The 26708-nt window shown below is 39.9% G+C and overlaps 5 protein-coding genes, 2 long non-coding RNA genes and 1 other non-coding gene across 12 annotated transcripts; 4 read left to right on the top strand and 4 right to left on the bottom strand.

Moving 5' to 3' along the window:
- Nucleotides 1-10: 10 nt before the first annotated feature.
- On the top strand, nt 11-1207 carry LOC135608300 (uncharacterized). The gene is made up of 2 exons (XR_010485485.1): nt 11-176; nt 667-1207. It is a non-coding gene; the product is annotated as an uncharacterized LOC135608300 (long non-coding RNA).
- LOC103978723 (cysteine-rich receptor-like protein kinase 2) lies at nt 552-4913 on the bottom strand. Of its 4 annotated transcripts, none has more exons than XM_018822715.2 (9): nt 4795-4913; nt 4287-4704; nt 3382-4182; nt 3153-3263; nt 2852-2991; nt 2465-2675; nt 1966-2200; nt 1640-1802; nt 552-1079 (listed from the first exon to the last, which is right to left on the bottom strand). In XM_018822715.2, the coding sequence occupies exons 3-9, from the start codon at nt 4157-4159 to the stop codon at nt 744-746; spliced, it is 1974 nt and encodes a 657-aa protein (XP_018678260.2). In that variant the 5' UTR covers nt 4160-4182; nt 4287-4704; nt 4795-4913; the 3' UTR covers nt 552-743. The 4 variants fall into 4 exon arrangements, with proteins under 4 accessions (XP_018678260.2, XP_018678262.2, XP_064957081.1 ...); XM_018822717.2 differs by having other exon boundaries at nt 4287-4407; nt 4762-4876; XM_065101009.1 differs by having other exon boundaries at nt 4303-4407; nt 4762-4876.
- Nucleotides 4914-5985: 1072 nt separating this feature from the next.
- On the bottom strand, nt 5986-11980 carry LOC103978726 (uncharacterized). Of its 2 annotated transcripts, none has more exons than XM_009394628.3 (6): nt 11762-11980; nt 9619-9679; nt 9133-9528; nt 6725-7065; nt 6425-6655; nt 5986-6275 (listed from the first exon to the last, which is right to left on the bottom strand). In XM_009394628.3, the coding sequence occupies exons 1-5, from the start codon at nt 11909-11911 to the stop codon at nt 6443-6445; spliced, it is 1161 nt and encodes a 386-aa protein (XP_009392903.2). In that variant the 5' UTR covers nt 11912-11980; the 3' UTR covers nt 5986-6275; nt 6425-6442. The 2 variants fall into 2 exon arrangements, with proteins under 2 accessions (XP_009392903.2, XP_009392901.2); XM_009394626.3 differs by having other exon boundaries at nt 5986-6280; nt 11762-11979.
- An 840-nt stretch (nt 11981-12820) lies between these two features.
- LOC103978727 (protein neprosin) lies at nt 12821-15333 on the top strand. Its single transcript, XM_009394629.3, has 7 exons — nt 12821-13581; nt 13656-13742; nt 13816-14028; nt 14125-14289; nt 14363-14416; nt 14497-14643; nt 14707-15333. The coding sequence occupies exons 1-7, from the start codon at nt 13414-13416 to the stop codon at nt 15085-15087; spliced, it is 1215 nt and encodes a 404-aa protein (XP_009392904.2). The 5' UTR covers nt 12821-13413; the 3' UTR covers nt 15088-15333.
- Nucleotides 15334-15925: 592 nt separating this feature from the next.
- Nucleotides 15926-18616, bottom strand: LOC135608297 (uncharacterized). The gene is made up of 2 exons (XR_010485484.1): nt 16727-18616; nt 15926-16636 (listed from the first exon to the last, which is right to left on the bottom strand). It is a non-coding gene; the product is annotated as an uncharacterized LOC135608297 (long non-coding RNA).
- LOC135608611 (small nucleolar RNA snoR101) lies at nt 17042-17106 on the bottom strand. The gene has a single exon (XR_010485589.1). It is a non-coding gene; the product is annotated as a small nucleolar RNA snoR101 (small nucleolar RNA).
- Nucleotides 18617-20095: 1479 nt separating the features above from the next.
- LOC135606590 (cytochrome b561 and DOMON domain-containing protein At5g35735-like) lies at nt 20096-21502 on the top strand. Its single transcript, XM_065097627.1, has 3 exons — nt 20096-20775; nt 20873-21130; nt 21201-21502. Exons 1-3 carry the CDS (start codon nt 20107-20109, stop codon nt 21480-21482), a joined length of 1209 nt encoding a protein of 402 aa, XP_064953699.1. The 5' UTR covers nt 20096-20106; the 3' UTR covers nt 21483-21502.
- Nucleotides 21503-21984: 482 nt separating this feature from the next.
- On the top strand, nt 21985-26416 carry LOC135608296 (uncharacterized). Its single transcript, XM_065101007.1, has 7 exons — nt 21985-22239; nt 22936-23002; nt 23421-23467; nt 24765-24852; nt 25538-25671; nt 25766-25864; nt 26065-26416. Exons 1-7 carry the CDS (start codon nt 22012-22014, stop codon nt 26146-26148), a joined length of 747 nt encoding a protein of 248 aa, XP_064957079.1. The 5' UTR covers nt 21985-22011; the 3' UTR covers nt 26149-26416.
- The last annotated feature ends 292 nt before the right edge of the window (nt 26417-26708 follow it).

Below are 26708 nucleotides of genomic sequence, written 5' to 3'. Positions count from 1 at the left end.
AAATTTGCTAGCTTGTGAGCGAGGGAGTTGTGCTGTCTTGCAACATGGTTTCATTCGTCTGTGTTGGTCTTCTTAGCAAAATGAAAGATGTCGAGCGTCAAGTTGCAGAGGGTCCATGAAGTCCGATGAGATCTGCAAGAGAGATATTCTCATGAGAAATCATCTTGAGACCTCGCGTAAGTGTTTTGTTATTTGCATATTATTGCATTCAAAATTTTAATATCTAACTATTTATCCTCCAACTCTACCGAGACATTCGTGTTGATTCGTGCATTATGCATTATTACAAAGACATCCGTGTTGATTAGTGCATTATGTATTATTACAAAAATGATAGAAAACATAACATTCGCAACTTCTACATCGAACTATTTATCCTCCAACTCTATCGAGACATTCGTGTTGATTAGTGCATTATTACAAAATTGAATCCATGCGTAAACGTCACGTATGTCATTTGGTGTAATAATTTTTTTTATAATTTATAAAAAAAAAGACTAATCACTCTCCATACAAGTAGACTTACTAAAATCGTTTCCTAAAAACCCACAAGCAAGAATAAAACCAGCATATTGCATTCCTTCACATCACACTTGCTAGATTTTGTGGCTTTTGGTGTCACTTCTTCAAATCTATATATCATGGTCATACCTATTTGGTTTTCAGTCTTATAATCTATCTAGGAATAGCATACTATTCCCCATATGGAGACACTCGTAGATCACCATGGAGACTGGAGACTGTCATCGTGGATCGAAGGAGCCGGTTGAGACATTGGCAATGGAGGAAGGATCTCGAGGCCAATCTATGTCTTCCTTGGTTTCATTTAGCTCCATGGAAGCATCATCAGTAAAAGGTGGTTTGGTGGGTGCAGGTGGCTGCTTCTCCCGATCCAACAGCATCTGCAATGCACAAGATACCGACGGCCTAAATGTTGGGATCTCCTGGGTGCATAGAAGTCCAACATGAAACATCTTCATCACTTCCTCTTTCACAGCATCGCCATCTGCGTATCCGTCCAGAGTTATATTTGGATCCATCAACTGTTCCACTGTTCCTGATTGAAAATGCTTCCATGCCTACACATCCAAAGATTAGACATTTAGTGACATCGGTCATACAATATTGTTACTGATGTTCTTTCTTATGCTTCACTTTTTATGCTCATAGAGCAGATACCGTGAATGTGCATATCTTTTATGCTTCACTTTTTATGCTCATAGAGCAGATACCATGAATGTGCATATCTAGGAGCTTCAACACATCATTCATGTGATTGGAAGGTCTAATGGCATCTTAGCCGAGGCTTAAATATACACTTGAACTAATATGGTTGATATTTTCGACCAATTAGGATTCAACACCTGAATTCTAATCAGTCGGTATGGAAAAACATTCTCTATAATATTTTCGATAGAGAAGAATATCCCCTTGGTCACTCTATATGAATAGGAACCTTCATGTGATTGTCGAAGAGACATGAAATCATGACCCTGAAAATTTTTTTCTTGGGAAAATCACCTTTAAGAAATGTTAGACCACCTCAAAGGCCTTATTCTCAAACATGACAACCCTAAAACAATAGGTGATACTAACAAATTCCATAGAAAAATATAGCAATTTATGGTCAGCCACTTACTTGAGTTAGCAAACTCTCCGAGGACTCAGAATCATATTCACAAATTTTGCTCCTATTGTTCGATATTCCAGTCACAATCTCTATCATAAGCACCCCGAAACTGTAGACATCGGCCTTCTCTGTTAATTGTCCATGGGCTATGTATTCTGGAGCCATGTAGCCTCTGTAAGCAGATGATGAAATTTATCAAGCATACATAAATAGTAGGCACAAGAAAGCATGTGAATTGCCAGGCGATACAAAGTTTAAGTGATGCAAAAGAGTTGTTTTGCTCATTCAAGCATTCCATGGCACTTTAAACAGAAGGATGAGGCAAGATTACTTACAGGGTTCCTGCTATCGCCGTGCTTATATGACTTTTGTCACCTTGGAATGATCTTGCTAGTCCAAAATCGGCAATTTTAGCTCGAAACTTTAAATCTAACAGAATGTTGCTTGCTTTGATATCCCTGTGAATGATTTTGACCTTGGGGTTCTCGTGCAGGTACGACAGACCTTCAGCAGTGTCGGTAATGATGTTAAATCTTTTACGCCAATCTAATGCTTTACCGTTTTCCCGATCTGTCAAAACCATGTAGAATGCATTTTGTTACAATAAAAATAGGTTAATCATGCAGCAACATTGGGAGAAGAGGCAATGCTTGTGAAAATAGCAGCTTTCAAAAATTACATGCGGACACAGCTAAAAATTCTACTAGCATATAGACTTCTGGTCCTACAATTGCAGTATTGACACTTGTTATAAGAGGAAGGAATTAGAGTGTATCATATTAGTTGCCAGACTGAAGCAACAACAGTATCAAAATGGTCTCGTAAGTATTTTACCAAATAAGAAACGATCAAGGCTCTTGTTTGGAAGGAACTCGTAAACAAGTAGGCTTTCAGGTCCCGAACAGCTGCAACCCAACAATCTGACAAGGCTCTTGTGCTCCACACTGCTGATTATGTTAACTTCATTGTAAAAATCTGAAACCCGGTGTTTATTGTTAAAGAATAGCCTCTTCACAGCAATTTCTCTTCCATCAGATAGAGTTCCCTATCAACCAGTTGCAAGTTTATCAAACACGAGATATTGATCATGGATTCTCTGCTTCAACTGCAGAATTTTCCTGATTCTTTTATATGGTAATATAGTCCATCGAGCTTATTTATCTGAGAAAATGAGAAAAATAGCACCAAAAAATTCCGACGGAAATGTGATTTGTTCGTTACCTTGTAAACTGTTCCAAACCCTCCCTGCCCAAGCTTGTTGGAAATGGAAAAACCTCCAGTAGCTTTCTCGAGTGTGGAATACTTGAAATTCAAACTACTATCATAAAGGGCTGATGCCAATCTCGTAGCATTATTTGCACCTGAAGAATATGCATAATACAACCATTAGATGATCGCAAACGTTGAATTTAAACATAGTTCTGCTACTTATGAAACGAAGTTGCTAGCATCTTGTACATAAAAAGTCATGATATCTTGTCGCACAATGGAACAGTTTACATGTGCTAGTATACTCGATTACCTCTTTTCTTATTCAGTTTCCTTTGCTTCCACATAAACACTCCTACTGTAAGCCCAACACCAATAACCATCAGAGCACTGCCGATAGCAGCAACCATAGCAATGATGCTTCCTGTATATATGTCCAACAAAAAAAGCTGTGTATCAGCCAAGAAGAACGAGTACCTAAAAGAAACTATTATGATCGTAAATTATATCAAGAAATCTATGATCTGTCTAATATCACATACTTCTTCCGAGCCCGCTGCTTTGGTCAGCGTTTAAGAAGTTTGTATCCGAATATCTCAAGAAGCATCCTGTGTTGAGTGCGCGGCCTTCTGACCAAGGTAAGCATCCAACCACTGAAGCTGATGCATTTTTGAGACAAGCCCTGCACGAGCTCTCATTCAACGTCCGCCAACAATTGACCAAAACGTAAGCCGACTCATTCAAGACCCCACTTCTCAGAGCAGAAGCCTTTGCATAGCCACCATTTCCGGGTGCCTTATCGGTGGCCTCTTGTAAAGCCTGCTGAGCCATCTGCTCAAAGACTCTGCCTTTACGGGTCGCATTCCCACATTTTACCTTGTCTCCAGGACCTGTGTACTCCGTGAAGAAGCTGTAATTCTCTGATCGCATGAAGCAACCATCAAGGAATATACGTCCACTATTATAGGGGAAGCACTTGGGGAGAACAGTTCGCGCCTCAGCATAACACAAAGCACAATCTAGAGAAGAGAGGTCACCATAGCATTGACCTAATCCATAGTTTCCATCAGGTCCCGAGCCCACTGTTGATATTCCAAAACCGCCCGCTCGTATCTGGTTGCCGACGTTATCCATTACAGCAAGGAAATTTGGAACAAAGGCTGTGGTATTATGTTCCAATTGTCTCCCACACATGACTTCAACCGTTTCAGATCTTGGATCTCCTCTGGTGAATCCATATAGGAACATGAAAACCAGTGGGTGGACGATCAAACCAACCGTAGACATCTGATGAGTGTCGGAACTTCGAATCTTCTTCATAACACAACAAGTACCAGATCTATCTGTCGAATTAGCAAAACCGTAAACATCCATCCATGAAGAAAAAAAGAACATTGCAAGTTAATTTCAATATGAATCAGAACAGAAATTGAGTCACATTTCTTACTTTAGACCATAAATACCTAACCACACACCGGATGAAGAGAGAGCCTCAGTGATCGTATCTACAGAACATTCTTTCCGAAGTTGCTCTGTACATTGTATTCACTGTCCACCAAGTTTGTTTGCTTAAAGAACAGGACGGAAACATCAAGTTAATTCAAGAAGGAAGTGGTAGATGTCAAAACAAGTGTTCTTTCACATCATGTTTCGGAGCTTAGTAGGAACCCTTTGCAGGTATCGAGAACCAATTCATCTTCTTGCTCTTTTGCTCTTTGCCAGAATTGGACACCTCCGCTTAGATTGATTCTAACTATGAGGAGGAAACAAAACCAAGTTCTGACAGATTTTGCTTGCAAATCTTTGAGCAGTAGGAGCAAGAAACAAGAGAAACATCCGCGACAGCTATAAATCGGGCCGTAATCCTTTATGACAAGAACAAGTGCGAAATCAGAAATCCAAGGGGAGAAGACCATACATACATGGATCAGAACATAGAGAACCAGAGGGAGTACCCGACGCTTTTGGATTGTAGTGGGTGATTGCGATGGGGAAGAACCCTCCTCCCCCGTCTCTAGCTCAATCCAAGTTCGGAGCTGGCAGGGATTTTTAGGATGGTCGGTCAACCTCAAGTCGACGGGGCGACACTCCAAAGTCAAAGTCAAAGAGGATGCCGTGAGATCCCAAAAGTCTAGAAGGATCAGTGAAAATGTGTTACCTCTGTTGGTTGACTCTGTCGCCCACCCATACGCGTTTTAAGGGGTCGGGTTGCCTTTCACGTGGCAGATGGGACCCACATCCAACTCACGGACAGAAAACTTCTTGTGGGAACTTAAAACCATGGGCAGTGGGCGATGTGTAATTATCCTCACATGCTTACGTGATATTGGTCCGACGATGACGCAATAAATCTATTTACCGAGACTGATTTCACATAAAATCTAAAATTTTATATTAATATTTATAAGTGTTTGATGTGATGGATATGAGTGATGTTTAAATGAACCTAATTTAATTCAGATATAAGTGTAAAAACTTTGATGTGATCGAAAGAAAGACGAATAATCAACCTCTCGATGAGATTCCTTCGATGCTCCAGTTAGTATTAGATGAAGAACAAGAGTCTCAAATAAATATTAATTAACTTTCATTGATGTGTCTTGATGAGCTCACTCAAGAAAATAAATTTTATATTAAATTAATATCCATATGATTAAATTATTTATCAGACTTAGTAATCATATTATGGGATAAATATCTCTATTTAAGTTGGTAAAAATATTTAAAAATTGTGAACCCAAATAATGGGTTGTTCATTCTTCCAAAATCTAATTAAAAAATAAAATATACAAATTTATTGCCTAATTTATTATTTTATAAACCATCTTCTTCAGTCATATTAATTACACATTTTTTAATATTTCCTAAAAATATATGCACAGATGAGAATTGTCTATAACAACAAGAAAATAAAATAAAATTTATGCATAAAATAAGTAATCCACATAAAGTTTGGATTTGATTGCACACAATAGTAAGCCAATTCATGTGTAGTTGATCAACATAATTTTGATGAAGACATCCTCATCCAATGTTCATCTTTCTTTAGTTGAAATCTATAACCAAATTTCTGTCTCATATTTATGGCTTGACAGTGTGTCCCAATGAACCATGAACTAAGATAGTACTGATGATGATAAAAATAGTTAGCAGTAATAATACTGATGAGATCAGTCACGGAATTTTAATTATTTGGTTCCAATAAATGTGGACATTACATGATGAGACCACATGGTTATTCAAAATAGCCACATATTGAATTCCCATATGCATCAAAGAAAATACAAAAGGGAAAGAAAATAAATAAAGAAAAAGGAGGGAGTTACTCAGTTTCACATTCCCCTTGTCCAACCATTCTTGGGTCTCCTCAGGTTCTGTTTCCCTGCAGCATCCAAAACGTCCAGGCTCCGAAGTCAAACAAATATTCATCTGATTTCTGCACTGAAGCAGCAGGTTGTATCAATGACACACTTTGCAGATTTTTTTGTCCAACTATTTTATCATCAAGGCAAACCAATAGGAAAAATATGAAATCATGGAAACTATCAAGAAAAGCTCTAGAATAATATTTCTATAGTCGCAAACCTTGGAACCATATGAAGGCTAGGTAATCACTTCTGAAGGAGGAAGAAATCTCATCAGGAAGCTTGAGAGTGACCAAACGCAAATTATGCCGAGGATTTGAAGGACAATCAACAGAGTCCCCAAGGAGTTGCTTATGGCCATTGTATATGATGTTTTTTCGGCACTTCTAACTGAAAAAGATAGTGCCGCCACCAGCTGAGCTGCTCTATTTAACTGATGGAGTCTATATATCTGGAGGAATGAAAACTTTTTATATTATGAGCTATCTGCCAGTAATTCAAGATTAGCAGATGCACTCACCTGGAAAATAACAGGTATAACTGCACAAGCAGGTGATTTTTTATGACGAGCGTACTGCTCAAAAGCAAATTGTACAACAATGCCAACCAAATACGGTGCTAGAGTAGCCGAAGCTGCTGGCCCAGTCCATGGCCAGACCAGGCCCATGGTCAAAAGAGGTATTATAAGGGTCAGAACCAATGTTGTTACAGAAGTTACACGAAGGCCATACTGGGTTTTCAACCAGTAGTAATGGTTAGGTGCTTTGTCCTGTACAGGTCTCCATAGAGAATCCACTAGCAGAACAAAGATTGCAACTCCACTGTAGAAAAGAGCTTCTGTAAAGAAGAGTATGAGAAAATCTGCACATATAAACAAAAAAAATTACTACCACAATCAATTTCGTAAAATTGAGCAGCAAGGCATCAGAGAGTCATGGTGGTAACCTAGTATTATTTAGTAATGAGTTTCCAGACTCCATTGACCACAAAAATAGAAGCAACGGTTGATGAAAATTTTGAACAAAATTTTTGCCTTGGTACCAGAAATATCATAAGAAGAAAACCAGGAAGAGAAACAAATGGGCAAAAGAGATGGAATCGTGTTGCATTACATCAAATAATCAAATTAACCTGAAAAGCAAAGGCAGAACAACAATCACGAAGGAAATAATTTCATTCAACCTTGGAACTCTCACTTGTTCGGTCCAGGATAAGTACTGATTCAAAACAAATTGCAAGGTATTTCAATGACTGCAGTTGGAGTGCATAAGATCTCAAGCTTAGGCTTTGGTTTCAACATTTTTGTGAATCACATTGCTGTTGCAATGTCATGTCACTGTTGCAACATCTGTAGCCAGAACAAATAAATAAAAGAGTTCACCAAAGGATGGTCAATCTTTATCCCGATCAAGGTTCGCAATACCGTACCGTACCGGTATTTCGACCTGGGCTCGGTACCGGTACGGTACGGTATACCGAGCGGTACACCCAGGTGTACCGAGTACTGTAGCACTGCTACAAGTGCTTCAGTACTCTCGGACCGGTAACAGTCGGTCCGTGTACCGACAACCTGTCGGACCGGTACATACCGCCTGTACCGGGCGGTATGGCTCGGTACGGCAGACCCTGATCCCGATCAAATTTCAATATATCTTATATACTTATTTGTCACAAAGATGTCATTCTAGAACATGGAAAAATTTTCTAAAAACTAGAGAAGATGATATTTACTACATAAGACACTCAAGTTGGAATGTTGAATCTTATTATCATAGGCATTGCTTCATCCATCATATGGCCCTCATTGTTATAACTACAGGATCCTAGCCCAGTGTAGGTTAGGGTTTTTCTATGAACATTTTTATCCAGATTTTATCATTGGATCTTTAAAACATAGAATCCTGGCAAACTGGTGCCGGCATTGTGTTGGCATGAGATGTGCCAGCTGGCATGGCAACCCATTTTTTTGCTGCCATACCTTGCAGTGGTTTAGTTAATAAAGAATCCTTCGACCATCTTCAGTCCATGGATGCACTATCTAAGGTGAACCATGTAAATGTAGCAAGTGAAGACTTACTAGGCTTGAGGTAGTGTTTTGACAGAAACAAATTATCATCATCTCTTTAGCTAAAAAGAATCTATGGGACTGAAAGTGTGGAACATGATGAGACCTCCGGGCGTGTTAGATGTAAAATCTTGAAGGTTGTATTCCAAATTAAACCCAGAAGAAGAAATCCAACATAACAAACAGATCACTCAAAACTCACATGAGACACAATTGTTTAATTCCTCAATAAATGTCCTTCTCGCTGACACTAGTACATCAAATCAAGTGATAGGGTTCTATGTTTGTACCTCTTCAGCTTTGCTTCAACATGTCCAATGATACTTTCAGGTTGAGAATGAAAATAAAGTTTTATCATGTTATAATTTTCAACATAGTAATTATAAACCTTAGTGACCATTTAAGAATGATTAACAAACATCTATCCCAAGTTCATACCAATAGAGTTCATTATGTGCCCCCTTTTCCATGAGTAAAAGCTCCACGAGTAAAAGTATCTTTTCCGAAACTTTGCTAGCAAGGCTACCTTTCAACACACAAGATTATATGAAAGACATACTATAATTTGCATACTAGAACTACTTGAAAAATGTCTATCAAACTACCAGAAAAAAGTAACACCTTCACTCAAAGAAACTTATACATGATCTTAAATGCCTTCATGGAACTGTTATTGTACTGCATCCACACCACTAAACTGCATATATATATTCGCAAACATTCACACAGTAATTACCACACCAAGAATGGTGTCTGATCAAGCAAAATGGAGTAGCTAGCTAAAACTCAGATATGTGTGTATAATAAATAGCATCAATAGAATATCAAAAGATTGGACTTCTAAAGTATACAAGACATAGTACCTGTTAATAAAGAGTCCTCGAAAAAGGTAGAAAGTATTTTTCGCAAATAAAGTGATGGGAGAACCAAGAAGGCTACCAAGACGGTCGGACCAATAAACCAAAGAATTTTGGATGTTTTCTTGGTTGGAGTAGATCCAACTTCATCTCCCTTTATGTAATGATAACCATGGAATGAGATAAACCCTGGTTTCCCTTCAGATTTCCCAGTAAAATAAGAAAAACTTCTTTTTGAAGAGCCATCTTGATTATCCAAATCTAACTTTTCTGACTCCAAACTTTCCAAATCAAGCTCAGTATAGGATGACTGGTCTTCAGATGTAGCAAGAGGAGTTAGCCGCCTAATCAGAAACTGATTCTTTGATCTGACATATCTATATACATTATGTGCTGGTTTTCCTGATACAATTAAGCACACAGATTTTGTACATACTACAAATACAAGAAAAAATGAAGACAAAAGGAGTATTTTAATATGAAAAAGGGTACCTTGGATCTTATGTGGTTTTATCTCATATTTCTTTCCATCAACGCACCTCCTCGATGCCAACTGAGAAGGTACAATTGGAATAGCAGCAATGGTTAAGAGAGAGAGAGAGAGAGAGAGAGAGAGAGAGAGAGAAGAGACAAACTCGATAACATGAAATGGGTGGCCATGACTCACCAATCGCAAAGGTTTTTATTTTATTTATTTCAAGATATATAACAGAGATTTCACACATTTGTCCTCCAACAATATTTGCAACTGTAAAGGCTTTTCAAGAATTGCATTCCAATTGGCATGAGCCAGCATATGCTGTGATAAAAATGCATCAATATCGATGAATCTCTTGCATCATTACTCTGGTCTTTGATGCTTCTTTTAATTTGGACGGACATTCAAATGGATTTGCTCCATTTCAATTAACAACTTCATCCCAACATCCATCTTTAATATTGCTTTAACTTGTTCTTCCATAAATTGACCTTCAATAAAGCTGATTCTTCCATGGTATCAATTCTGCATCTTTAGTTCCTGCAGCTCGTTCTTCCTCAAGTGACTCGTTACACCTATCGAAAGGTATATTTCAAATCTTCTTACATTTCAACTATCATTTCTGTTATAATTGTAGATGTACAGCCCTTTGTTGAAGTCTTGGGGTGGATGGCCACAATATGCAGTGAGGTGATCTATGTTTGCATACGGTTCCTCTACCATTGCAATGCGCAAAGTGCTATTAAAGATTGTTCCTTGATGGCAATATTCATTTTGATATCACCTTGATGTAGCCTGGATCCGAGGGTCACATCTTTAATAATAAAGCCTTCAACCTTAACCTAGGCAACGTTCATAGATTGTTTCATAATCTAATATCTACGACTAAAAGAAATTATGCTGAATCAGCTTTTCATTCTAATTATTAAAATTAAAGGTGTAACATGTTCATCTCTCCAGCAAAGAACAAGGTAAGAATCACATCTGAGAAAGTTAAAGAAACATTCTGCGTTCTAATAAACACAAAAACAAAAGACAAAATTTAAAGCAAAAATAATTACTTTTGTTGCAAAGACAGTGGACACGGAGAAAACCAGCAGAAGAAAGAAAGAGAAGAAAGACCATCAAATAGGAAAAAAAAAAAAAGAAACAGACATACAATCACTTTTTCAGTCAGCAGTCAATAAATACTATGATCTAAGTTATCCTTTTAATAAGATTGCAACATTACCAAAAATGCTGTCATCTCTGGAAGTCCAGACAGTGACACCATCACTGTTGGAGAAATACTGTTCTTTGGGATGTTATGATCAATTCAACTAAAAATTCACCATCTACAAACACAAAAGACAACTTCCTGCATGTAGGAGGATATCTGTCTATAAAGGAACAACTTTGCAATTTGAGTATATAAAAAATAGTGACTTCCTTACAGTCATTGACCAAAACCTAGATGCCAAAGAAGTCAACACGAGCCTTAGAAAGAAGCATGGATGATATTGCAACCTTCAAATCATATCATGATGATAAAGTCAAATAAAATTATCCAACTCCATTTCCCCTTCTTAAGGTGATCACCATGAGGTTCTAGGTGCCAATCGCAGTAAAACACAAATACAACCAACCAATTAACACTACCTTCAAAACGTTCTGTTTCTTTTCAGCTTTGGTTAACATATAAATTGGCAATTCGCAAGACTAGGTCATGTCTCCACTAATTAATCTATAGATTTGAAATCGGAGGTTTATCGGCTGCAACTCAGGAATCTATGAAAGAATATCGGCGAGTTGTTCCATGGTTCGGGTGTTTGTGGCCTCCTGTTTTCTTCCTTATCCATTGATCAATTAACCCTAATTCTTCCTGTTTTCTTGCAAGTCTTTCCCGCTGCCGCAGTCGATTCGACAGCAGCGCTGAATTAGTAGACGGATCCAACCATATAGCAGCAGGCATCAGCGACAATGAAGACTTATGCAAGGAAATCATCACACGCACAAACAATCGCGATAAAAAAAAAAAAACCATCATTTTGATTACAAATTCCAAATAGACAAGACCAAGAACCAAAGAGGAGAAGATACAATACCTGAAGTTCCTGTGAAGGGCGGAAAAAGAGAAAAAAGGTGGAAAGGGGAGGAATCAGTACAGATAATACTTGCCTTGAAATACCTGTGGAGGGTGGTGGAGGAAGAGGGGGAAGGAGACAAGGAGGAGGAAGAGGAGGTAGAGATGGAGGAGCAGCACCAGTGGTAGGAGCAGGAGGAAGGGGAGGAAGCAGACGAAGTAGGCCGAGGCGGAACACCCATCATCTATCCACACTGCCGCTTCTCTTTCCTCTCCTCTATATAGAGTGGCGACGAATAATTACCATTAACTATACAGTACATAACACACAGAAGGTAAACAGCCGACGACGAACGATGCTCGATGGAGAACCGAGGTCCGCATGAACCACTTACTTATTTGGCCCGGTTTCGAATCGAGGCGCCCGGCTCGGCCCATGAGAAGACCTGGGCCAAATGGCGGACCGGATGGACCCGGTTTGAGCCGAACGGAAAAGAGAAAGGTCGTTCGACGTTCTCGGATTCCCTCGATGATGATGATGATGGGTGAGGAGATTGATACATGCCATGGTAAAGACCGATTCATGGTGTTGGACATGTGAGAAGAAACATACTCGATGGGTTGGCATTAGTATATATGTAGGCGGCATGCGGTGCTCGGCGTGTCCTTTTTGGATGGCTGCACTTATTTCTCAAAGCTCAGTAATACTCGAGACATAATTATATTGGCTAACTTTGGACGGCCTCTCTGCAGTCCCTTCCACAGAGAAAAGCTTCGGCCACAATGGATTCTTTGGTTCGGTCTTCCTATCTAAGAATGCACAGGTAAGAAGATTATAGCTTCGTGGTGGGATCAGAATCTATTCTCAGTTCCTACACTGGGAAAGCACTGACATATATCTTTAATCCTTTGACTGGGGCAAGCAAGTTTCAGCCATTAGTCTCTGTTCTTCTGCCTGTTGGAATGGGAGAGGAGAAGAGAAGCCCAAGATGACAGAGCATTCTGTCCACTTGCAGCTTGCCTCTTTGTAAGGTTTTTGAGAAGCTTGTGTTGCAGAGACGCCATATGCCAAGGATGGTTCCAAAACATTGGATGGGAAGGGAAAGGGAAGGAAACAGGGCGGAGGTCCCTCAAAGAAAACAATGACTGACAACACACATCTAGGAACATGAGAAAAAAAGACACCCAGAATCGAGTGGATTGCCTCCTTTAAACCCCAAAAGCAAGTACTTGGAGGAAACCCAAAGAGCATGCATGCACCCACAGCACCCCCACACAACCAGAAATGAAAAGAAGAGAAGGGAAAAAGGAAAAGCTAAAGATGCTGCTGTCCCTCGTGAGTTGTATTCCAATGCTTCATCCTCCTCCTTTTTCTACGCCTACCTATAAAACCCATCATTTTAGGCACAAAAGAAAGAGATGAAGAAGAGGAAAAGAAACAGTGGGCATCACTTTAAGCACCCAACATCTTGATTACCATCCCAGCATGAGAGGACTATATTATACCTGCAGCACCCCAGCAATTAAGCCTGTTCTTTTGGTTGCCTCATGTTACAGAATCATGCCTTGTCAGAGGAGGCTACGCCACGCTCTTTTGAAGAAGAAGGAAGATTGATATGTCATGGTGGGAGTCAAGAGCGGTTTAGTTGATTGCAGAAGAGGTTTGATCTGAGATGAGAGTGTCCGGCGGAAGAGGAAGAAGATAAGGAAACAAGGCGGATTCACTGGCGGCTACGACACTCTTCCGATGGTTCTTCTCTCGCTTGGTGTTCTTCTTCTGCTTGCTGGTATGAGTCCTGTCTTCTCGGAAGCCGCAGCCAACAACACATTCCGACCAGGAGAAGAGCTTCGGAGTTACAGGCGCGTCAGAGCTCATCTCAGGAGGCTGAACAAGCCTGCGGTGAAGACAATTCAGGCACTTGTTGTTTCAGAACCCAGTTGTTTTCTTCTTCGTGGAATCCGAGTCTTAGTCTTTTGCCTGTTGAACAGAGTCCAGATGGTGATACCATCGACTGCGTGCTCTCTCATCTTCAACCAGCATTCGATCATCCCAGACTGAAAGGAATGAAACCTCTGGTAATAGAACGAAAGCTTCTCACCGCTGCGTTACACTGGGGAAGAAAAAGCTGTTGATTTCGACTGCTTGCAGGATCCACCAGAGAGACCCAAAGGCCACAGAGCTGATGCCGCGACCCAGAACAGCTTCCAGCTGTGGAGAGTTTCTGGTGAGTCGTGTCCAGGTGGAACAGTGCCGATCAGGAGGACGAAGGAAGAAGACATCCTGCGAGCCAGCTCAGTCAAGAGGTTTGGCCGGAAGCTGGCAGTGAGATCAAGGCATGATTCCGAGACCGGCGGCCATGAGGTTAGTCTCGGCTAATTGTTTGGGTGATGCTCGTCGCTTAATCTGCTCATTCGATGCCAGTATTCCGTAACCTGTGAAGATCCTACGTGGTTACAGCACGCAGTGGGCTATGTGGTGGGAGATCAATACTACGGCGCAAAAGCAAGCTTGAATGTGTGGGCACCAAACGTGACGAATCCTTCTGAGTTCAGCTTATCGCAAGTATGGGTCATCTCTGGATCTTTCGGCACTGACCTCAACACCATCGAAGCTGGTTGGCAGGTACTCGATCATAAACTCTATTTGAACTACAAGCAAAAAGAGGAAACCAATTCCAGTTTCTCTCTCGCCACAGGTGAGTCCGCAGCTATACGGTGACAGTTCTCCCAGGTTCTTCACATACTGGACGGTGAGTTCCCTTGTCATACAAACCACTGATTCGAACTGGGAGATCACATGGCTAATGATTCAGCATGCCGTGTCTTGAAGACCGACGCGTACCAAGCAACCGGATGCTACAATCTTTTGTGTTCTGGATTCATCCAAACAAACAACATGATCGCCATCGGAGCTGCCATCTCCCCGACATCGACGTACGACGGAGGCCAGTTTGACATCAGCCTACTAGTCTGGAAGGTAAGAACCTATCGGTCAAACAAAACGTTGAAGGACAGAGATGAAGCAGAGTTGTTTGTGTAGGATCCGAACCATGGGAACTGGTGGCTGGAGTTGGGGTCGGGGGAGCTGGTGGGCTACTGGCCGTCGTTCTTGTTCAGCCACCTGTCGGAGCACGCGAGCATGGTGCAGTTTGGGGGGGAGATCGTGAACACGCAGCCGCAGGGGCTGCACACCGCCACCCAGATGGGGAGCGGGCATTACGCCCGAGAAGGCTTCGGCCGGGCTTCCTACTTCCGGAACTTGCAGGTGGTGGACTGGGACAACAGCTTGATTCCCGTGGCGAACCTGCGAGTGCTCGCAGACCGCCCCAGTTGTTACGACGTACAAGGCGGGATCAACAGCGTGTGGGGGAACTATTTCTACTACGGAGGTCCGGGAAGAAACGACGACAGATGCACTTGATCAACGACACACAAAGGAAGCTCCTTTTTTGCGCCTCCTCCTTCTTCTTCGGGTCTTGTGATTGAGTGTTGAAGAATTTTTGTTGATTTCCGCCATTAATTACTCGCTTGATTACCTGAGTTTTGTTGATTTCTGGCAAACCTGTATCTCTGCCCATTAATTGTACACAGCTTTAGAGCTAGGCCTGTAAAATTTGAAGCATACTACAATGGAATTATACACCATAGCTAGTGAGTGTTTTTCTCAGTTTCATTGTTTTCTTAGTTTCAGCTTCAAACCCTAAATATATATTTTTTATATTTATTAATAAGTCAAATTGGACCGTCGAATTGTACCTATCACCAGTAGTACTTCCTTTGTCATATCGATAGATTATGACAAGTCTGCTCTGCTCGCAGTCTTACATCCTTTTTCTCCTAATCATCGAGGCATGCACTATACAAAGATTGAGAAACGGACATACTGACCTGACACAAGACAAGACCAGCAACAGTAATCTTGAGGAACAAGCTAACTAAACTTGACGCAAACGAAGGCTGCATTTCCGTCCTTTGCTTTGAGTCTAGTGAGGTAAAGTCATATTTCTGATCTCACTCGCTAAACCAAACACTTTGGACCACTTCTTTCGAGACATAATATATAACGTTGTGACGCATGTTGTTTCATCTCACCCAACGCACCAGTGAATATTATATACAGGTGCTGCTGTCACATTGTTGTCTGATATGATATGAAAATGGCGATTGCTTCAATTGTAAGAATTCCACGAGTAAATACTTGTTTCTCAAAGAGAAACAGAAGCTGTTTTAGGAACAAACAATCGCAAAGAAGCTCACCAAAGAAAGAGTTATCCGCAAATCTTCCATACAACCAAACACATAAATTACGCTCATAAATAGTTAAATCTAATACAATGTGATTATAGCATATTCTAGCATCAACTCCACAAGCACGACGTTCCAAAGCCAACATGGCGCACTGAGCCAACTCAACACCCCTGATCTGAACGAGGCAGTCGCTTGTCATCTGCGTCGCCATCACATTGCACCAACACCGCTCGAGGCTGTACGAAGCAACGTAGCCCCGTCTTGAGCTACTCCAGAGCAACACGAAATGAAGCAAGGCCAGACATATCAGATTGCACCAGTGTCCCAACATACAAGCTGACCACCCATGGCGACGACATCTTTAAACACGTGTATGAAGACGTCGATGACCATTAACACACGTCAACACACGACAACAAGTATTAAAGCCACCCCCAAGAATAGCATTGGGGTCGAACCTCAAATATACACACACACACACTCCAACTCTCTCATCTCCAACTCTTGCTAGCTTAAGCAGCGGAGGGGTCGGGTCGGAAATCCCCCTCCCGATTATGACCTGTGTGCAAGCACCCAACGGACAACTAAATGAGTGACCTTCAGCCTCCACCTAAGAGAACAAGGTCTACCCCCACTCAACCAAACCTCGGGTTAACGTGCTCCAGCTCAGAGGCCGTGCTGGTGATCTTGCACACTCGGGACGGACCCAACCATGCCGACACCTCAGCCACGACATAAAGGTATAAAACACAATGTAAGTCACATCTTAAAAACAAATTAAAAGAGGTTATGGGACTATGATTGAGAGATACCAATGTCCATCTTGTTTGAGCACAATTTAACCCCTCATGTAGAAGCATTCCATCAAGGTCATGTTGCCCTATCAAACTTGAGATAGAAAAGCCCAATTGTCTTTGAGAATCACAACCTTCCTAAATCAAAGAATTGAAACACAAACGAGGATGGCACTAAATTTAAATAAAAAATCACAGAAACATACTAGAAGAGGATATCCGAGAAAAATGAAAAAGCTCTGCTAAGCGACACTCTAACAATGAAACTGCATTGATTGACACTAATATCATAAAAACCAAGCAAAAAGGGAAAAAGGTAAAAAAAGAAACTTGTGCATCAGCAGAGAGTTCTGGTCAGCATATTACTTACCTGAAAGCTCAGAGATCAAGTGTAAAGCCATCATATGCACAATGATTTTTGTATAAAAGCAGAAAGCAAATAGGAGAAAGGAGGGAATACAAACTTAGGAGTGAAAACATTCAGGCCCAAGTCAGAAGTTCTCTAACATTAATCTGTCCTGTGATTAGTGATTGGTCAAATGGCTTAGGCCCCATTGGCAATGATCAGCATCTAGAATGTAGGAGAATCATGCACAGAATGCCAGTGCGAAGCCTGCACATGCAAGGCCTTCCTAGAATGCTTAGAAAAAAACATTATTAGAAACTCAAATTGTATATCTGAATTGCACTCATCGGAAAACCCAAGAGCTATCACAAGACACTATTAACCAGCATCTAATTTTTTTTGTAAAATTTAGTAAAACTAATATTCTAAGCTTGGTTCCCTCACATTTGTTTGCTGGAAAATGATAAGAATGTTTCCTAGCCCATGCTAGTTTCTGGCTGAAGACAAAAACATAGTATTAGTTCCAAACGGAGCTCTATGAGTGTATTTGACTAAGTTCACAACAACTGACAGTTTGAAGAAATTTGTTAGCTTCTCTCATAAGATGTTGAGGCTGACCATCAACAAAAAAAAATGTTGCATATCATATATTACATTTATATAAAATCCACTTCTTCTGTTTAATTTTAAGGATGACCAGTACCAAATTTTGGTTGCAAGAGATCCCAATTAGTCTCTGTTATAGTCTCTTGGATCTTGCTCTTTGATTTTTCACCCCTATGTGTGCAGTTACCAAGAATGATTAGAAAAAAAATATTTTTATTCATCAACAATTAGATATTACTTTGATAGAAGATAAAATTAAATAGAATCGTTCAAGAGGGTATGGACATGTGCTCAACAAACCTAAGAGAAGAGATGAAATGATTAATTTTAGTGACATGGGAGATAAAAAAAATGAAAAATACTTTAACAGTAGATACTATAAATAAAAATTTAAATACTCTTAAATTAACTAAACATATGACCTTACGGTTATATGTAGTAGTCGATCTCAAATATTAGGACTTACGGTTTTGTTATTGTTTTTTCTCACAGCATAAACAATACTACTGATATCTTATAACAAAAGATTAATTTCTTCTGAATTGTTTCCTTTTTGATAAATCATAGCTCTACCACTTGTTGATGCAGTCAAAAATATCTTGTCTTAATAGTCAACCAGAAGCTCCTAGTTGCAGTCTTAATCTCCCAGGATGCATCAAACACAAAGAAACGAGTTGCTTGTCGACTAAAAACTGAGGGGTGACAAAAATGCACAAGTAAATGGAAGAAATAAGCATTAGGAGATAAAATACATCATTCAAGATACAGATAAGAACACTTGAAAACACGTACCAAGATATTTTAAACAAGATTATCTATACTTCTAGAGCCACCTCGCTCCCGAGCAGCAGCGCGCACCTCCCGTCCACCGCAAGATCCATCGCCGCCACGGCGACCGCGGGGTGAGATGCTGCTACAGGAGGAGCCGAAGGATGTGCAAACCCTAGCGCACAGAAAAAAGCGTTGAATTGGAGTCACGGGTGCGTGCCGTGTGTATAAATAGGCGAACCATGGTTGGACTCGAACCGGAAATCATTTTTCGAACCGGATCAGCGTCAAGTGGCTCAAGCCTCGGCTCATCAGTGATCATTAATTAAACCGGTTGGTCGAACCACGAACTTAATAAAAATATATTATAAAAAATATAAAATATCAAAAAAATAAAGTGATTTTTCAGAAAAAAAAACTCTTTTTCATAATTTTCAGAATACACTAATATGATCCGAGATAATTTTTCAATCCAAACAATATATAAACCGATCGATATAGTGAATCGATACGAACCCTAAGACTTATATTGTTATATATAATGTATTTGAATAGATTTATAGTATTTTTAAATATATAAAATTGATGCAAATTGATTCAAAATCAATACAAACCCACTTATATATAAAACTAGGGTTTAAATAATTATCATAACTAAATAGGAATATTTGTATGAGAGAGATATACTAAACCAACTTATATACAAAAATAAAATTTAAAATAATTATCTTTATTGATCTAAGAGATATCTCCACTGTAAGTCTATTAAAAAAACATCATATCTCATGACTCAATAGAAATTAACTCATATAAAAAAATTAATATTTTAAATTATATATCGTTATTTGTATTAAAAAAATAAAATAGAGAGACTTCCTTCTCAGATATATTTTACAATGATTAATAAAAGGATGTATTCGAAAAAATCTGTAAAAAGTATTTGGGGCTAATTATATATTATTATCTATAATTAGTTATATTTAGTATTTCGATTATTATATTTTTAAAAATTATATTGGGATGTTTATACTTACAAAAGTGAAATATTTAATTTCGTTGTTCCAATAAATTTTTTTATTTTTAATTATGTGAAATTATATTTTTAACCCTATATAAGAATCTTAATATTTAAAATTATAGAGATCGGAATGCTAAGGATAATTAATTAAGTATTATAATTGGCGCGAGTATTTGTCTAAAAATTCGTTCAAAAAAGATTATACAAAAAATTATGATGGCAATAGGAAGAGGGAGTGTTGGGCCCAAGATGGGCTCACACAGGAGGACCAATCAAAACGGATTGGGTTTAAACTTGGCAATCCGAAGAATGGTGGGTGCAGAAAGAAGGGCATCGCCTGTTGGCTACAGAAACAAGCAAAGCCGACAATTCTACCTCAAATCGCAGGTTAAGAACCAAACCGTACCAAACAAAAGCGAGAAGCTGTTCACATTCCCAATGCCTTGGAGACGTCCGCCATTGAGAGGCAAAAGAGCAAAGACAAAGCAAAGCAACAGCAAGCTGGCGAGTCCTGGGACTTTAGACCCTGGGAAGCCAACCCAAGGAAAAAGGAGCAATGTGTGTTGAATGAGCATATACAACTTAAAACAATGGCTTCGGCAACAATGGATTACTCATTATATAGTAGGATAAACAGGCAATGGGTTCCAGCATAAGGATATGGCCATCACCATGGTCTCTTCCCCTGCACTAGTTTTCCTAGTTGTAGTAGCCTCCTTTCTCTGCACCTCAACTCGGGCTCAACACTCTTCGTGCGACAACAGCTTCTCCTTCTTCGAAGAAGGCATAGCCGGAAACGTAACTCACTGCAGGAAACTCCGCACCCTCGGCGCGGAGCTCGGGTGGAGTTACCACAACACCACGCCAAACGTGACGCTGAACATTGTGTTCAGCGCCATACCTTCCGCTGCCGGCGGCTGGGTGGCGTGGGGCCTGAACCCCGGGAACAGGCCCCAGATGGTGGGCACCAGGGCCCTCATCGCCCTCCGCCCAGCCAACGGGACGCTGGCGATGAACACCTACAACCTGACCCGCGACACCATGCTTGGCTGCAAGCTCCAGCCTTCTCCCATCGACGTGCAGGTGTCGAACATGCAAGCCAACTACTCGGAGGAGACAGGCGCCATTACCATGTCCGCGACGCTCAGCCTGGATCCCTCCACCTACAACATAAGCGAGCTCAAGCATGTGTGGCAAGTCGGATCCTCTGTGGTCGACCAGGTGCCGCAGAAGCACCGTATGAGGTTGAAGAACTTCGATAGCTTCGAGGTCATCGATCTCACCACCGGGCGCGGGTTCAGGGACACAGGACTTACGAAGCAAAGAGTCGTAAGTAGACATTCTCGATCACCTATGCTCTTAATCGCCACCACATGCAAGTGTACAGGATACTCCTTTTACGCATGGTCTTGTTGGGTGTGCACAGGCTCATGGTGTACTGAGCGTGTTTGGCTGGGGGATCCTGCTGCCGGTCGGGGTAATAATCAAAAGGTACTCCAGGAACATCACTAAGAATCCGGAGGTGTGGTTCATGCTGCATATATCATTTCAGATCTCAGGGTACACTGTCGGCGTCACTGCGTGGGCCATTGGGATTGCACTGATGAGTAATTCCCGGCACTTCAACACCTTCAAGGGCCACAGGACAATCGGCATCATCATCTTCTGCTTGGCCACGTTGCAAGTAAGCATCAGCATCTTCCTCCTTTTGATTTACTACTCTGCTTCCGACTTTGTTTCTTGTTTGCCTACAGATTATGGCATTGTGGTTGAAGCCAAAGAAAAAGTATGAAGGGGGCAAAATTATTACAGATAGACCCAGAAAATACTGGAGCATCTATCATCATCTTGTTGGCTATACGTTGATAACTCTTAGCATAGTGAACATATTCAAGGGCTTCGCCATCCTGCGGCCACCACCGGTTTGGAAGTGGATTTACGTGGGATTACTGGCTGCTTTTTCCTGTGTGGCTTTTGGATTGGAGGTTGCTATTTGGGTGCATAAAAGTCGAAATAATAAGAAAACATCACGATGAAGCAATGGCTTCGTTCTGCTCTTCTTTGCCTTTGCTTCTCTTCCTAAATTTTCTTTTCATGGGGGTGACGACATGTTGGTGTCTATTTGAATGAGACAATATGATGTTTGTGTGTGTTTTTGTTTAGATATCTAAAGATGATGATTCATGGTTTGTTCATGGAAGTGATCCATGTTCAGCTCAGATATCCTTCTGCTTTCTAGAAAGAATGACATGCATTTAATCTTCAACGCTACAGTGAGAGTCGAGTTTCTTAACCCGCTCAGAATACAAACCTCCGACAGCAGAAGATTAGGAAGACGATGAGCAATAGCTATGAGTGTGTGCGTGTGTGAGTTCTTATTCCCCGTTATCGAGAGAGGAAACGAACAAAGGGTTTTGGGTCGACCGACTCGGGTCGACTGTGGACCGCTGAGACGGCCCAGAGATCATTTATGTTTCTGTTTGTTGTGGCCCACTATATATATATATATATATATATAATTCCTTTATTTATTTCTGTGGAGAGAGAGATAGAGAGAGAGCGATAATGGCGGTTCCTCCGGTGATGGCGGAAGGAGCGGCGGCGGCGGCGCTAAGGACGGTGCTACAAAGGGTGCGTCAGGCGGCCGAGAGGTCGGGAAGGAGGGCGGAGGGCGTACGCGTGGTGGCCGTAGGCAAGACGAAGCCGGTCTCCCTCGTTCGCGGCCTTTACGACGCCGGCCACCGCTGCTTCGGAGAGAACTACGTCCAAGAAATAGTGGAGAAGGCGCCTCAGGTGCATCGTCTTCCTATTGTTTCCTCGAGTTGTTTACCCCTTTTTGTTTGGAGGACTCTATTACTTCTGATGTAGAATTTGTAGGTTTTTGAAGCCACCACATTCTATTAGCTACTTAATCACCTTGATCCTACATTTCAAGTCTTTAATAGCGACAGCGCATCTACTGGCTACGTGTTCTATATTTTGATGTGCTATTCGATTCAAAGTGACTCCATAAAGAGATTTTTCTTGCAGGAAGCAGGTCATTTGGCGTTTACTTCTAATTTCTTCATGAACAGACTCTCTCTTGAATTAAACAAAGCATTACTTTCGTAGTCCATCATTCCCACTCAAGGAAGAAAAAAAAATATATACTTGATCAAATAGCTAACTGTCTCACCTTCATCAGGAAGATTGAGATAGTTTTTAGATCAATGTGGAAGAAACATTGGGTTGAATCCCCTTAAAGCAGCCACTGACTTTATGCCCACATCTCTAAGCTTATTATTTTAATGAGGGTTATCCAGGTTATTTTTAATCCTTAATAACATGACAATATTTGAGTGGGTAAACCTCTAACCAAAAATTAATGAACTAAATAGTAGAGAGTCAAGTATCAAGTGTCTGTTACCATTGTTACAAGTTAATTGGAAGATAGTTTTTTTTCAAATTAATTTGAGAAAGAAATGGATTCATCAATTCTTCCTTTTGCAGCTTCCTTTGGATATCGAGTGGCACTTTATTGGACACCTCCAGAGCAACAAAGTTAAACCTCTGTTAGGTATCTTTCAGCTGTCGCTTGCTGTTAAGCTTGTTTGGCCATTTTAGTTTGATTTCAAGTACTCAAATTACTAGGGATAACACAACTAGAAGTTACAAATCAGTACACTACCTTTTCTTCGTGAAAAGATAACACAAGTGGACTAGTCAGATTTTCCTGTTAGAAGGATACAAAAGAAGTGTTTGCATGTAAGGAAAGGTACTCAATTCATGGGGTATGCTCACTTACTAAGGGAGTTCTTATTTGGAATAAATCATGTGCTGGAAAATACTACATTGCCTTGCCTAGTGATGCATATTGACAGTCATGGATATCATCTCCTTTTCTCAACTTATAATGAATCAATTGTTGATCCAGTGTTATCGATATAGTTTCCATTTTCTAATTGGAGTCAACGGAATTCTGTTTTATTTTGCAGCTGCTGTACCGAATCTTGACATGGTTGAGAGTCTTGATAGTGAGAAGGTAAATCGATCAACTTATTGTGTTTAAGGTAGTGGAACAAATTTTTTTCTCCAAAGTCTTAGTCATGTAATTAACATGAAACTAGCCTCTAATAGACTTCTTTGTTTGGCACCTGGATATTTTCGGTATTTTCTCTTGGTAGTTTTGCATACGTCTGAAATAAAGTGGTAGCCCCACCTTCTAACTTGGAGCACGTAGAATGCAAATCTCAAATGTGCATCAATATGGTTCTTAAACCATGTTGTTTACAATTGTTTAAGGTTCTAACATGTTCCTAGTCAACATGCCAAGTTCATTGATTCCTTATTAACATACATAGTTGTTGGAGTTTTAGAAATTATGATCATCTACATACCACTTATGCATTTTATTAGTACCCTGCATGGAATCTTCAGAAACATTAGCTGCACGCCAAGAATTACATACAGTAGAAGATTAGCCCTAATATATGAATTTAAAAACTAATGTATCATTTCATGTCTCAAATTGAACTCAAATTAGACAACGCTTTCTGATTATCTATTATACATGAGCATATTGCTTGCAGCAACAATTGGAATTAAGTTTTCTTTGGAAGAAAATAATTTGAAGTAAAATATGATACTACATGAAGAAGCCTAAAAAATAAGGAAGTTGCTTCACTAGTCCAGATGAAGCTACCATTGGTGAGTTTCACTTCAACCAATAACCATGTGTTAGGCTATTTGTTGGATGGGTGTTAAAATAACCAGGATAAAAAATCGTAGCCCACTAATGTTATTTAAAACCTCTTTTCTGTTTGGTTTCTAAAAGGTGGATTAATCAGGGTTAGCAAAGAGTGGGGGGTTAACATTTTTTTGTCTGGATGCTAAAACGTGGGCTAAGCCAAGAGAACAGGAGAACGCTGACCCAACGTAGATTATCGAGGTTAAACTTCTGACTGAATTAATGTGTCTCTCTATACCCCTAGAGTATTTTTGGGGCGACCAAAAACTACCAAATTATTCCACAAACCCAAAATAAATGTGGCTGTAGTGTGATTCAAACCCCAATTGGGAAGCATTATATTCATGCAGATGTAAGTTGGTGCTGCTGGTACTGAGCTTCTGATTGTTTATGAACTTATCTTAGAGTATGTGGATGACAAAATCTTGGTTGTTTTTTAATGTTGTTCTTGTGAGGTGTTTTGTGGCATAAACATTTACTATCTTCTAGCTGCTTAAATTTAGTTGAGAGAGAAATTAGTTAGCCTTACAACCAAAAGCCTTATCTGTCGGAAGAATTATGATTACATGTTACACATGTTCATTCATTCCAGATTGCTAATCATCTTGATCGTGCTGTTGCTAGCTTGGGAAGGAAGCCTCTGAAGGTTTTGGTTCAAGTAAATACTAGTGGTGAAGAATGTAAGTCTGGAAAACAATGTATTATTTATCATTGTGGTTAAATTGATGTTTGTTCTTTATATCTTTCTCACAGAAGACAGCTGTCAATGGAAGATGTCTATCGAAGTTCTATATTTTCTGTCGGCAAGCTTGACACAAATTTAGAGGAGCATAAACAACAATTTAAAAGTAAAAAACATGGTGAAAGTGGTTTCTATCATGTGCATTAACTGGGAGTTACATAAGGAACTTCCTTGGGGTTAATTCATTTCACAGTTGCCAAGTTGATCTCACAACTGTGCGATTATCACCTTAAACTTGACCATCTTCTCATTGAAGTGCTTTATATTCTTTAGTAAATGATACACTCCAAGCCCAAGCCATTGATATATTGAAAACACTAGAATATTCTTAGTGTAACATAGAATTTTTTAGAGGAGCACCAACAACTTGCAATCAGTTATAATGTATAATTGACTTAGTCAAGCAGGCTTTAGAGTGAAACTATTACATTGTGGTAGATGATGAAGAGGTTTTGATCTTTGGAATCTAGTCATCCTATATATAGCCTTTTTAATAGTCCGTTGACATGATTTCTTCTTTCTAATAGTATCATGAGGCAGGCTTGCTAATAGTCGAGTATTTTGCAGCATGTGTTTTCTTGTATAATTTCTTCTTTCTATATATAACATAGAATTTTTTGCAGCAAAATCTGGTGTGGAACCTGCAGCATGTGTAGAGTTGGCTAAGCATGTAAAATTGGGTTGTTCGAATCTTATTTTCTCAGGCCTAATGACAATAGGGATGCCAGACTACACTTCAACCCCAGAAAATTTTAGGGTGATACTTACTAGCTTAAATTACCAGCATAAAATTATGGATAGTAATTATAATGCTTAACTAACCTCTCTGTTTTCTTTGTCAAAAAGAACAGATGTTGTCAAATTGTAGGAATGATGTGTGCAAGGCGCTCGGAGTACCAGAGGAACAGTTTGAGCTGTCCATGGGCATGTCTGGTGACTTTGAACAAGCAGTAAGTCTTGAACTCTCCTTTCTCAGATTTTAATCAATCCTGTCGATACAATGCAGCCTGATCGAAATAAAAAGCTTGAAGCCACGCACTCTACTAATGGTCTTGCATTTTGCACCTAAGCCAACATTCAGCAGAAAACAGCTTCTTTAGATAGTAGCAAATGTAAATTACAAATAAGGCAATTTTTGTGGCTTCTACAGATTGAAATGGGCAGTACAAATGTCAGAATCGGGTCAACCATCTTCGGACCAAGGGAGTACCCAAAGAAAACCCAGAGCCAGTGAACAAAGCCGACTTTAAGTACGCTCACGGTGGATGAACATGGACAGTGACATCAGTGAATACTTGGACCTTTTTTTTTTTTTCTTTGCAGCTAGTGGGGTATTGGAATTCCATTTAAAATCCCGTATATGATTTTTGTTTGCAATTCAAATATTTTGATCGTTTACTTTCTAAGTGGGGTCTTTCACAAATACCTTCAATCATACCGAAACATGAGAAGTTCATGTAAATTGGAGATCCAGAAACATAATGTCATGATTTTATCATCAAGCACGAGTTTTGTCTCACTCTTCCTTTCTAATAAATTGTGTGTGTTCTGGTTTGCTTGTATGATTTCGGTATTTATTCTTCGACAGAGTAACAGTGATAATTTGTTCGTCGCCTAATCTGTTATCATTTGAACTGTACGTCCGATCATCTAAATCTACTGAACATGCATCAACTCTGTGAATTCAATAAAAAGAAGTGTTCATTAACATCCAACATAAAAAAAATGAAACTTTGCCATGTCAAATCAAACATTATGAATCCGCAGACATGGATCATATAGATCTCGAGTTCC

Source organism: Musa acuminata, chromosome BXJ2-3 (assembly GCF_036884655.1).
Source record: "Musa acuminata AAA Group cultivar baxijiao chromosome BXJ2-3, Cavendish_Baxijiao_AAA, whole genome shotgun sequence".
In the NCBI taxonomy this organism is placed as follows: domain Eukaryota; kingdom Viridiplantae; phylum Streptophyta; class Magnoliopsida; order Zingiberales; family Musaceae; genus Musa; species Musa acuminata.
The sequence above is the reverse complement of the archived record's forward strand: the minus strand, read 5'-3'. Positions and strand labels throughout refer to the sequence as shown.

Bases quoted from the DNA above. Each gene is read 5' to 3' on its own strand.
- LOC103978723 (XM_018822715.2), bottom strand. From the start codon at position 4,159: ATGAAGAAGATTCGAAGTTCCGACACTCATCAGATGTCTACGGTTGGT. The intron at 2,992-3,152 runs GTAATCGAGTAT...CATATTCTTCAG, and splicing joins GAAACTGAATAAGAAAAGAG to GTGCAAATAATGCTACGAGA. The intron at 2,676-2,851 runs GTAACGAACAAA...ACTGGTTGATAG, and splicing joins GGTTTGGAACAGTTTACAAG to GGAACTCTATCTGATGGAAG.
- LOC103978726 (XM_009394628.3), bottom strand. From the start codon at position 11,911: ATGATGGGTGTTCCGCCTCGGCCTACTTCGTCTGCTTCCTCCCCTTCC. The intron at 9,680-11,761 runs GCAAGTATTATC...GTACCTTCTCAG, and splicing joins CCCTCCACAGGTATTTCAAG to TTGGCATCGAGGAGGTGCGT. The intron at 6,656-6,724 runs GTGAGTGCATCT...TCATTCCTCCAG, and splicing joins TTATACCTGTTATTTTCCAG to ATATATAGACTCCATCAGTT.
- LOC103978727 (XM_009394629.3), top strand. From the start codon at position 13,414: ATGGTTCTTCTCTCGCTTGGTGTTCTTCTTCTGCTTGCTGGTATGAGT. The intron at 13,582-13,655 runs GCACTTGTTGTT...CCTGTTGAACAG, and splicing joins CTGCGGTGAAGACAATTCAG to AGTCCAGATGGTGATACCAT. The intron at 14,644-14,706 runs GTAAGAACCTAT...TTGTTTGTGTAG, and splicing joins TCAGCCTACTAGTCTGGAAG to GATCCGAACCATGGGAACTG.
- LOC135606590 (XM_065097627.1), top strand. From the start codon at position 20,107: ATGGCCATCACCATGGTCTCTTCCCCTGCACTAGTTTTCCTAGTTGTA. The intron at 20,776-20,872 runs GTAAGTAGACAT...GGGTGTGCACAG, and splicing joins GACTTACGAAGCAAAGAGTC to GCTCATGGTGTACTGAGCGT. The intron at 21,131-21,200 runs GTAAGCATCAGC...GTTTGCCTACAG, and splicing joins TCTGCTTGGCCACGTTGCAA to ATTATGGCATTGTGGTTGAA.
- LOC135608296 (XM_065101007.1), top strand. From the start codon at position 22,012: ATGGCGGTTCCTCCGGTGATGGCGGAAGGAGCGGCGGCGGCGGCGCTA. The intron at 23,003-23,420 runs GTATCTTTCAGC...TTTATTTTGCAG, and splicing joins CAAAGTTAAACCTCTGTTAG to CTGCTGTACCGAATCTTGAC. The intron at 24,853-25,537 runs GTAAGTCTGGAA...AATTTTTTGCAG, and splicing joins AAATACTAGTGGTGAAGAAT to CAAAATCTGGTGTGGAACCT.